This window comes from Colius striatus, chromosome 19, assembly GCF_028858725.1.
Source record: "Colius striatus isolate bColStr4 chromosome 19, bColStr4.1.hap1, whole genome shotgun sequence".
NCBI classification, from domain to species: domain Eukaryota; kingdom Metazoa; phylum Chordata; class Aves; order Coliiformes; family Coliidae; genus Colius; species Colius striatus.
This window is the reverse complement of record NC_084777.1, coordinates 4,633,124-4,645,342: the sequence shown is the minus strand read 5'-3', so window position 1 is coordinate 4,645,342 and position 12,219 is coordinate 4,633,124. Positions and strand designations below refer to the sequence as shown.

The 12,219-nt window shown below is 45.6% G+C and overlaps 1 protein-coding gene across 2 annotated transcripts in view; it reads left to right on the top strand.

Annotated features, from left to right (window-relative positions):
• Positions 1 to 12,219, top strand: part of CFAP77 (cilia and flagella associated protein 77) — a 60,570-nt gene that overhangs the window by 36,814 nt on the left and 11,537 nt on the right. For both annotated transcript variants that reach the window (XM_062011793.1, XM_062011792.1), the window contains exons 3-4: positions 181 to 409; positions 11,836 to 11,938. In XM_062011793.1, coding sequence (XP_061867777.1) covers positions 181 to 409; positions 11,836 to 11,938 — 332 coding nt within the window. The remainder of the gene's footprint in view (positions 1 to 180; positions 410 to 11,835; positions 11,939 to 12,219) is intronic.

Here is a 12,219-nt window from a genome sequence, read left to right as displayed (position 1 = left end):
CCCAAACAAAATGCAAAGGGATAGGATACAAAGTTCAGAGTGAGTTCACGGTAAAATGCATTGAAGCAACAGAAGGCCCTTGTGCCCAGTGCACAAACATCAGCCTGCCTTCCCAAATAGGAGTTATCTGAGATGCCTCATCTTTTTCTCCTTATCTCTCACGTTGCCTTTCATTTCCAGCAATAGGCCAGTGGAACACAGTAAAGCCTAGTCCTCCTTCAGTTCAGAACACGCCCCGAGATTTCATCACCATGAACCGTGGTGCTCTCAAGGCCGGTTATACCACAGCCCACGAATTTAATTTGTACTACAAGGCCAAGGACATTCGGTGCAAGCCTGAGGAATATATCCACTTGAAGAGAGATCCTCCTAAAGTACCTGCAGACATGACTTATGGCATCACAACACGGTAAGGGGGAAGGCTTGGTGCCCTTCTCAGAATGAGGTTATCTCTTCCTACCCTCACATCTACATCTCTCCCATATCTCAGCTAGCACAGTCCCCAAAACAGAAGTGTCCTGAACCTGGACATGCTGAAATTGAGTCACAGCACTACTGCCATGTCCAATTGCACCTGGATGTCAAATAATCAAGTACCTAAATCTAATCTCCATGCCACAACACATCTCCATTTCACCTATTGCATTAAAGGCTTGAAACCTCTTAAACAAAATATGTTCAATGACAATCCTTTAGCTTAAAGGAACACAAAAAGGTGTAAGCCAGTGGTTGAAATACTCTGGTGCAGTCTCCCACTTGTTGGTTAACCACCCTGCATTGGGCAGAAAATGGTAGCACAGCAGAATGGAGGCAAAGCAGCTTTTCAGTGCTCTTTGCTGCTTTCTTGGGCTCCTCCCAAGGGCTGCAGAGGGAAATGATTCCTGCTGCTCACCCAGCAACTCCTCTAGAAGGCCATAAGCCTACATGTTCATCCCTTTAAGGCTTCACACCAATCAAGTCCCTTGCATCACAGGGTCTTCCAAAAGATTTTTACAAAGCATCCAGCACATGTGAGCCCTGCCTGAGGTTCAAACAGGTACAGCTTTTAGAAGGGTCTCATTTCATGTCTCTCACGTACCAGCTCCCAACTGCCTGCTCTGCTGCTTTCTCATGGGGAAACTATGCAACAGGGAGTCTGCAGGGGAGAATGTGGGCACCCTAGACTGACCTTTAGGTCCTTCCATTAGCTGTCTTCCACAGGAGCAGGAGGGAGGCTGGGGAGCACAGCAGTCCAAAAAAGCCAGTGCACGTCCAGCACAAACAAGTGCTCAAAGTCTCTGAAAGGGGCTTCAAAGCAGCCCTGCTGCTGCTGCTGGAGCACAGAGGGTTTTCTTGCTCTGTGCAGGTCTGGACTAGACATTAGGTTTCATTTTAAGAGCTGGATAATAATCACTACCAGAAAAATAACAGCTACAAATCCTAGAGAAAAGACGTGATGAACGGCACCATGTATTTTACGTGATAGTAAATGGGCTTTGCATATGCAAATTGAATGGATTTTAAAATGGTATTTAATGACAATTTTCGTAGCAGACATTAACATTAATTGCATCAAAATGAAAATGTAGCATTAGCTTGCTGTTAGCTACAAATGCCCCAGCTATAAAGCTTTATCTTTATCAGTACCAGCCCTCACCGATGTGACAGGGCTGCTCTGCAAATTGCAGGCAAAAGCGCTTTTATGTTGCAAAAGTATCCCCCAATGTAGACCAAAATCAACATCAATTTTGCTTTATTTCTTCATAAACGGAGGTTAAATGGCTGCCTGTAAGAAGTCTAGGCACGTTTCAAAAGTTTTAAGGACAATCTGTGGACCCCACAACAGCAGAAGTAGTGGGAAAGGGCTTTTAATTTAAAGTTATTGTTGTACAACTTGCCTGCTCCTTAATAGCTACCTTTTATGCAGATTGATTGTATTTATCCCTTTACTTTAAAAGCATGTTATAGACAAAAAATCAAATTACTGGGATTGCCAAGGAGTTGTTACAGCCTTTTGGGTAAAAGTGAGAATTAAACACACTTTCACATGAATGGCAAGTTCAAGATACCAGCTTTGGTGAGCACTCCCCAGCCTGAGCCTGTCTCTAGTCACAGCTGACCAGGTTCAGCAAGACCTGCCCTGTTAAAAACAACTTGGTTTTAGATGGATTTAAGTTGCTTCTGCTTTCAGACTCTAAGCCCTGTATGACTGTGTTTTCAGGGGTGCCAGCTAGGAAGGCACTCACACACGTTTGTCTGGGGGCAGAGGAAGATAATGGTAGCATATGATCCTTTTCCACAACTCCAAGCATTTGTTTGCCTTTGGAAATGCCCACTTTGATAAACATCTTGGCTCCAGTGAAGTTTTTCAACAAGAACAGAGCCTGCATGCCACTCTTCAGCTCAAGGCACAGCACAGACAGTATAGCTGAGGAGGCCAGAGGGTAAAGGTGCCTTCGCATCGCACTGGAAACAGCTACAGCCAACTCTGCCTGATGATAGCAATGCCCTGGGACAATCCCCAGGATGCCAATGCCTCCCAGTTTGCACCCACAACCTTGATGTAGCTCTTCTACAAGCTCTGGAATTGCAGTTAGTGCCAGGATGCAGCCTTGGGACAGAGCTGTCTCCCTGGGAGCAGCTGCACAGGGAGAGGCCTAGTAGCTGTCACAAGAACACGGTGGGAGCCTTGCTGCTACCAGTGGGTAACATGCAGGGTGGTTCTCTAGCCCTGGCAACATATCTACAGCCCCTTCTCAGGCCCTGGGCTTCTGTCTCCTAAAGACACCAAGGTCAGGAGTTCTCCCCAGGCTCACAAGTAGAATCATCCCAACAGAAATGAACACAAATGCTGTGGTTGCTATTAATGCCTTATTAATCATTCCCAGCCCCACTGCTCCCTCTTCCCCAGCAGATCACTTATGCCTCTCCTTTCTCTTCATGGTGGATGTGTGCTGCATGGAGCATTTCACAAGACATCATCAGACACTGGAGTGAGCTTTCTGAAGCTTTGAGGCCTCTTTCCTTTCCTGGGATATTTACCTTCAAAGGTCACCCATATCCCTGTATTAATTCCCCACAGACATCTTCCAGGGGAGAGAAGCAGCTCTGCTTTTTTGCTGATTCCCCCCCATTCTCTCCCTCCCTTTTCCCAGAGAAATGTTTGCTGCGAATCATGTGGCCAGCTTTGTTGTGAGAGTCATAAAAAGGACATTTTTCATCTTTTCTTTTTCCTGCTCTCGCTCCCTTCTCCCTCTCAGTATCAGACAGAGATTTATTCCCTCCCTGATGCCTGTGGCATTCAGAGCTGGGAGGGGTCAGGGGAGGCACTGATGGGACGATAATAGATAATACAGTGGTTCCCCAGGGTCTTGTCCAGCTCCATGGCCGATCCATCAGCAGGCAGTGCTTGTGCCAAGGTCAGCAGTAACGAGGATGCGGTAGGGTCCCAGCTTCCCCCATGGGGCATCCTCCAGTCAGGCTCCCCCAATTCATGCTCCAGCTTCTGATCTCTACAAGAGCTGCCTTGTACAATCCACAATTTGCAAGAGTCCACTGAGTGCAGGTACTGGGGTCATGAACATGTTGCTGTGCATGCATGCTCAGCTTCACCTGCCTCAGCCCTCATCCCCACAGCAAACAGGTCTACAGGTCTTCTTTCAGGGAAAATGCCTATCATTGACAATACCTCCCTTCCAGGAACTAAAACCATCCACATGCTTTGTGCATGACATCATAGCTGTAAGATGTGTGTGGATTAGGGTTTCTGTCATCCTGGATCCAAGTCCTATGTAATTTCATTTAAAATAAGGCCACAGTGCTACTAGAAGGTGTATTCAACCCCCATACTCTGTTTAATGACCTTGGTATACAAGAGGGAGGATGCAGGGCACTGAAGGGACTGAGTATTGATGATACTGGAGATCTAAAGACAGAGTCTGTGAAGACCTCCAGCATCCTCCCTGGTGTCAATACAGCCTGTTAATCAAGGTGCATTTAGAAACCTCAATAGCTGCCCAGACCCACATTTACCCTCATAATGACCTTTTCTGATTGAAGTTGACTGTGCACTGAAATTAGCAGGCATTAAACATTTTTGGAACTAGAAGCACAGAGGCAGATGCTGTCTACAGCTAGATTTAAGTTATATTGATTTGCACAAGGTCACACAAAATAATTTGAAGCCAAAGCACACCAGCACACAGGTGGTACCCCAAGCACAAGTTTTCTCCCCAGGAGCCAGCAGTGCAGAGTACATCCTCAGCATGAGCACACGGCCCAGCATTTCCAAGGCTGCTTTTAGGGAAAAGCTTTCACTTGTTCTTTGTACTGCAAGTTTCTTAATTCTGCATATTATATCCCAGAACATATTCCTGGACACAAGGACGACACAGACATGCCATTCTCTGCCATTCTACACCTGCACCTCCTTCAAAACCTGCATGGCCATAACCCTGCCTCTGACGTGCTGCCATCCTCTTGGCAGTTGGCCTGTAGGTTGGGCTGACCTTGGGTGTGCTGGCAGGATTTCCCTGGCACTCTGTCATCCCCATGGCTCCTGCTGGGTCCTCCCCTGCCAACTGCCTTTGCTTCAACCGTCCCTTTGCTGAATTGTACCTCCCATTTTCCTTGTAACTTCATCTCCTACCATTCCACCTCCCGTGCTCTAAAACTGGTCTTAATCCCTCAGCAACTGCTTCCACCATGTTCCAGCAAACTCACTCCCCTCTAAATCATTTGGTCACCGCAATCTCCCTTCAAATTGCTACAATTGACCAAGGACATCAGTTATCCAGTACTTCCTCTTTTCTTTGTATCCTTTGCAATTGTTCCAATGCTCTGTTGACAATTGTCTCATTGGCCTTTAGCAGCTCAGCTGTTACCTTGGCTATCCCTGCAGCTTCTTGGCTTAACTGACTGCTCTGTCCTTATCTTTCACCTCCCCTGAGAAGGGAGGTTGCAATGCTTATGCTTCTGCTTTGCGAGTGGCCTTTCCACCTAAAGTCTCCTTGATGTTTGCAAACAGCCAGAGCAGCTACCCAAAAGGTGCTGAGATATTTCCAGCATCTCTTTAAAAGACAGAGAGTGCACTGGTAGGTTTATTCAGGTCATTAGCTTTGGAGCAGCTGCAAAGATATGTCAAAGAAACAATACTGAAGAACAGGGAGCGTTCCTGGAAAGAACCCACCAGGAAAAGCTGGACAGGCAAGATTAGTGTTGCAGTAAGCCCACAACTGATCCACAATCACTGGAAGCCAAACAAATGGAGAGAGTATATAAAGCCACAAAAATCCCAAAGCATGGGGCAAACTAAAGTTTTAGGGGAAAAACCTGAGCACTGACAAAACAAATTATAGAACTGTAACATGGTGACTGGAATCACTGTCAGGCGGGAGGCACCAGAAAAATGCAGCTAACTGAAAAATCTAGGACTCTCATCAGTTCAGATAATTGCATATCCTCCCCAGCTCCACAGCAAAAGGCACTTTGTGTCTCTGCCACCATCCTCACATTGCTAAGATAAGGATTTCTATTTCAAGAATAATTTCCTTCTGCTGGAGATGTTCCAGCCTGGGTTGGAGCTCACATTGCTGTGCTACTGCAGAGCTCCCAGCCACCTGCATGGCTCTGCCTGCTGCCCAGGGGGCTGCAACATCTGCTTGGGCAGAAACATTTGTTACCCCTTCAAAAAAAAATCCTGAAGATATTGTTTTTTCCCTTCAGTATACTTATCTAGTTCAATTATAACAGTTTCTGACTACTTCAGGCTCCTGGCTTAAGATAAAATAAACAGCCAAGTCACGGTTTAGCATAAGGTTTGGATCCTGCATGTTAGCCACAGAGCTCGGGGAAAAAAAAGAACAGAGATTTATATCCTTTATTACCAATTGCATCAAGCTGAATAGGAAAGTAATTTACTCTCTCACAGATTGGTTGTTGTCTGTGGGTTTATCTCCATTGATTACAGCTGGCTGAAAAATTTCTCCCCAAATTTTTACTATCTAAAACTACTTCTAGCCACAGGTGGGTTTTTTCCCCTTGCAAACTTCTGCTTTTGCACTCTGTGCAACGAAAACCTGAGTCAGGGGGGAAATAACCACAGAACCCTTTTTGTCAAAAGCAAAGCTTTTCAGCCCTCATTGACATATTTTCCTTTCAAATGAAGTAATGTGCCCAGCTGGGCACAGAGATTCGAGCACAGGATGGAGGTCAAGGGGAAGACCTTGCTCTTTGATTTGTCTTGCTTGGCATTGTGGGGTTTTTTTCCTCATCAGGATGTTTTGCATTTGTTGGTAGTTGCAGACTGAGCACTGTTCACTCCCAGCCATGGATTGAGACCTCCAGGCAGAATAGTTGTGTCCCATAATCACATCCCACGTGAGTTTCTCAGAGGGTAACAGCACATTTCCAGTCAGGAGACAAATGTGTTGAAGACAAATCTAAAGAGCTTCAATTAAGTCAGCCAAAAGGCACCTCCAACACCCTCCCCCCTAAAAAAAAAAAAAAAAAAAAAGAAATCAATGCCTAATGCACAAATTCCAGCCTGTGAAGCCAGTTATTTAATGGGTGAGAGCTGGCTTGGTATCTTCACCATGACATGTGTTTCCACGTATGCATTTAGGACTATTAGAAGCATACATCTCACTCTTGGCTTGGGAGGGAACAGTAAAGCAAATTGGTGCTCTTGTAACCATGTGTACTCTTAAGCACAGCTATGAGCATCTGATAAATCTTTTAAAGTGCATGTTTACAATGGATTTTATTCTTTTTACTGTTCCATACATACGACCCCTCTGAGCAAAATAACAGATCCTCCGACACTTAGGAGAAGCCACTGCCCCATTGGCTACCCACAGTGAAATAACTTATATTGTTATTTCCTCATCCAAATTACAAAGGCTGTAAAGAAGCTTCAGAAATTCAGAGTAATCAGTGCTTTCCCAGCACAGATCCTGCAGCTTCCTGCAGGAGGAAGACCCACGATTTCAACAGAGTTTTGCCAGCCCAAAGACTGCAAAAAAAATTGGTCCCTGAGTGTCTTCCACCAATTTTTCTCTTGTTATTTTCTTCTGAGGTTAATGGAAAGTGAGGACAAGTGGAGATCATTTAAAAATGATCTTTCAAGCCTCTCCATGGGTTTATTGCCAGGATCTATTTAGACGACCATAAAGCTGTAAGAGGCCTATAACTTCACTGTTTAGTCCACAAGGTTCTTAGGAAAATGAAGAGCCTTTACATTCACACCCTGCTCGTTTTGCCATCTCTCCCTCTCCTTGCAAACACACCCTCACATGTGTGCACAGGGAGTGCTGGAGCCTCTAATTGAATTCACTCTTGTGAAAGCCTTAACAAATTGTAAGTGACCTTTTATACAAATTTCAAAGTCAAGAATTCACCACTAACTGCACATCCCTCTCCTGCCATTCACTGTTATGCAAAACCCACAAACAATTAAAAGAAATAAGGAAGAGCCCAGCGGCCCTCTTTCCTAATTAGCGGCAGGAGGCGATGCTTGGGAGTGTGGCTAAGTGCTTCAATTACCTCGGCCCTCCTCACTGCCCTTGTTAGAAGAGACAGGTCCACGGGCCAAAGGGGAACAATTAAGGCAAGGCAGAGCCAGGCAGTTTGCAGGGGGATGCCGGGGCTGTGCAGGCTCTCGCACAAGGGCCAGAGCTGTAATCATACCCCAGATTCCTGCTGGGCTACACAGAGACAAATTAATGGTAGATAGATTGCTAGCTCCAGCCCATCAGTAACAAGGGAGGAAGGGAGACGATATAGCAGTACAAGGGAACTGTAATCAGAATTTTCCTGTGCTATCAGCCCCTTTCCAGGGCAGAGGGACCTGAGCCTTACTACTGCCTGCAGTGGTAGTACCCCAAGGCCCTGAGCAGAAGTACTGACTTCAGCTTATGCTTTATTATGAAGACAACCTGTATTAGCCCACCAAGGAGCCCCAACACTCCAGAGGTGTTGGAGACCAAACCAATTCCCAATCAGAAACCAACCTGAGCTGGTGGGAGCTGGTGCAGCTGACCCAGCTACAAGCCAGGAGAACAAATCCATATGGATACCACTCATAGGACAAATCCTTCCCATCCTGAACTACATGTGAAAGGAATACAGGGGCAGTGCCTGCTGCGGCTGTCTTCCCTGTGGACTGAAGACCTCAAAGACAGATCCTGGCTGTGCAGTAAGAGCACATCATCTTATATGGAAGGGATATCAGCAAGGACTGAACACCCTGTGAAACCTCATTAACCTTTCAAGCAAGGGTTAAAGTTTCAGGCTAGGCAGTGATGTTGCAACACAGTTTTAAAATCACAACCGTAAAAAAAATTCAATGGTATGATTCATCTGTTGCAGGAGCATCCAGGCAGGGCCAGATCCTGCTGCCACTAAGCTGCCATGGAAATTAGAGCAGCGTTTTCAAGCACAGCCCAAACATCTGGGCAGTCACCAGGGAGCTGGTGCCTGTGCAAGTGTCCTCTGCTCCTTTCCTCTGCTCCCACCAGAGCCCATCCCAAGCAGGAGTCATCTGCACCAGCTGGAGAGCTACCCAGGAAATCCAAAGGCTGAAGTTCATGCTGAAATATTTACAAGCCCCTATGCTGCTGAATTATACAAGAAAAAGGCAACCACAAGTCAAGTTTTTACCCTTTACAACGCAACTTAGCAATCAAATTGATTGCACCTTTTAAGCTGGTACAAACCCCCCTTCCTGAGCAAAGTCCTTTCTATCCACCTCTGTGGAGTATCTTTGATTTTTTGGGGCGTTGATATACAAAAGCTTTGAAAATGAGTTTGAGGGGAGACTGACAACCTTGAAACCTCAGGAGCAGCCTGGCACTGACGGGTGCCGCTCCCCGAGCCGAATACCATAGGTAGATTTTAATTTCATTTTAACAAAATAGCTGTCTCCAGTGGAAGAAGCATCAAGAGCTAAATGAGGACCCGTCTCGAGCTGAATCACGTTGAACAGACCTCGGCACTGTCATTGATTTTCTGGGAAGAAAAAAACCGCCTCTGGCTACTAAACCAAATTAGTAGTCACTGATGACCAATTATTTTGCCCCACTGTGAATGGAGAGGCGTACTAAAATTCCAGTTTGTCAGACCCAAGGCTCTCTTCTCAAACACCTTTCAACAAGCATGTACCAAAAGTCCCTCAGATGCTTCCGACGCTTCCCTGTTTTCGGCAACTTCTCCTTCTCCAAAGTTTTAATGAGCTGCTGCTCTGAGGATGGCCTGCCAGAAAGGGAGCCTTTCCCAGCACGGTGGAGCACTATTTGGCATGGCACAAATCACAGCTGTCAGAATTTATACACACATACACAAAAAAGTGTCAGCCTAATGTTTGCAAATTATAATTACCATTTCTCTTGCATGTCCCTGGTGCCTTCATTTTAGATAAATCCCAGCTCTGAGGTATCAGCTGCAAAGCACTGAAGGCTCATATTGAATGGAATAGATTTAACTAGTTTGTAGCTCATTTAAGGCCTACACTGGTTTATTTTAATATTGTTAATACTTTATTATACTTTTTAACGTTGTTTTCACAGTAAAGCAGCCTATTAGGAGGCTGCAGCTTCTTTTCCAGGAGCTTTCTGCCAGACTAACATACCACATTGTATAACGAAGTTAGCAGCCACTTGTCATTTCAGTTGAAAATAGGTCTGTACCCTGACTCTTGAAAGTAAATTAGAGAAAAAGTCTATTAGAGCCAGGAGCTGTTTCAGGGATAATAGTTTTGAAGATGTGCACAGATAAAACTTTAAAATATTTAGGAAATGTCACCATTAGAAGTGGCTGCAACTATTTGACTATAAAAGGAAGAAGCTGATTATTTTTTTCCACGAGTATAAATAATTTGTTGCATTCTATCAGAACTTCTTCCTCTTTCCTTTCTGTGGCAGGGTGCTTGTGCCCAAACAAGGAGATCTGAGTTGCTCTGAACAAGATGGATTTTAATCCACAATAAGCACTTTCAGCAGATGCTTCTCTCACTCTGCCCCCAGCATCCACAGATAACAGCAAAACCCTCCCAGTTCAGAGGGCAGGGGGGCAAAAGAAAACAGGACACACAAGCAGTTCATTCTTGTCCTTAAGAAGCTCTAAGGAAAGAGGATGCTTTCCCAAAGGAGAAATACTGTCACACTGTGAAGCAACACCAACAGCAGAGCCAAATTCCCCCTCCACTCTGAGATCAGCATTTGATCTACAAGGAAAAAGCTGCCTCACTGAAATCTCTCCAGTAACCATAGTCAAAGAAGCGTGCTACCTGATAGCCCCTGCTCTTCCCCACTTTCTCAGTATTTCTCTCAAAGGAGGCAGGAAAAGCCAAAGAAGCCTCAGATCCTCCAGCTCCACCAGAGTTTACATGTCTAACAGCACACCAGTCATCCCCACTGATTTCAGAGGCAGTTCATGCGTGTATCATTCCAGGCATGACTATACTTTGCTGGATCAGGACTTAAATGCGATTAATCACACAGCAGGGAAGGATTTCTGAAGAGCATCAACCCAAATGTGTCCTTTCAAGCATTTACTTACAAGCCAGCTGTGGACTAATCAGTCACCAACTGGATAGTCCACTGGAGATAAAGTCACCTCCATAGAGATGTGAAAAAGCATTCAAGCTACCACAAAAATCAATAACCAAACACTACATACAAAGGCTCCATGTCTTCCTGCATCCCTCCTTGCTATCCTGCACACCAGGAAAGCTCCTGCCTTGGAGAGCAAAGAGACAGGCCAAGGATTATTTCCTTGACCACTTGCAAGGCTCTCCATGTGCTTCTTCCAGGAGTGCCAAAACTTACCTCATGCAATGGAGTGGGTCTCTCTGTGGACTGGAGACCCATCCAGACTATAAAACACTTGACCACCACATCTTTTGTCCTTTGTAAATATTTTGGCCAGCTCTGATCACTATGAAACACCAGAGTGGAAGAGGAGAGAGAAAAGGGGACAACGAAGGGTAAACATCAGTGTTGCCTGTGGCATTGGGTGTCTTCAGATAAAGGTTTAGTGCAGCACAGCTGATTTGTAAGCAAAGCCTTGAAAAGCCCTGCAGCATGTGATCTATGAAACAAGAGGCCTGCAGAAGGATGTCTCCTCTGATATGAATGCCCCCTTGGGATGTATATTGCTGGATTGCACATCTAGGATCATTAGAAAACACGACCATAGATTAGGCTGTTTTGAAGCATGTGGTGTGCAATAATTAAGTAATAAAAGTCACCACAGGGGTGAAGGAACAAAAAAAAAAAACCCAGAAGAGTTACTATTTGCATACATGCTGCTCAAGCCCTCTGTGATCAGAGATTCTCCAGGCTGCTAAAGGCTGGCGGCTGCTGAGTTTGGGATCTACTCCTACCAAAAGCCACGAAGCACCAGCTCACTCTGTAGCACATGGGCTCTCTCTGCAGAAAGTGACCTTCTGGTGGAGATGGTGGCCCCAGAAGTTAGCCCAAGCCTCCAATATCTTGTGGCTATTGTGGACAGGTAGGGAAAGCACAGCCTCTGTTACAGGAGGTGCAGCTGAAGGCACTACAGGCTGCAGAGCTGGAAGTGATAGTTCCACAGTCATTGGGTGTTGCTGAGACAGGAAAAGTCTCTCCCCAGCAAGAAGGACAAGGACCAATAAAACTTGAGACATCACCTTCAAGCATTTACTTCTGGGAGAAAACAGCAGGAGGACCACAGGAGAAAAGCCTTCCTCAGGAAAGGAAAGGGAGGGTTTATTCATGTTCTCACCAGTCACACTTTCCAGCAGCAGGTATGACTCAGCATGAGGAGGTAGAGAGGTATTAACCCTAGGGATTACATTGTTGTCTTTCCATTGTTTTCCAGGCCCTGCACTCCCTTTTTTGACCTCATCCAACACAAATACAAGGAGTTATGGATGGAGGAGCAGAGAGCCCTGACAATAGCCCAGCAAGTGGAAAAGAAAAAGGTAATAATATTCTAGCAGTGCTTTCCCTTGCTGTAACCACCATTGCTACCAGGCATAACCCCTCACTGTCCTGCACCACAATTGATGGGCTTCTCCCAGCTATAGGGAGGGCTCTCAACTGGGAAAACATCCTCCCTGACTACCAGGAGGCTAGTGAAATCTAACAAAAATGAGCTGCTTCCCAGCTTGATACTGGGAGATGAACACCAGATAGGCAAATCACAACACCTGTGCATGAAAGTGCTCTAGAGACAAAAGGGAAAGGGTTTAAGTATTTTTGT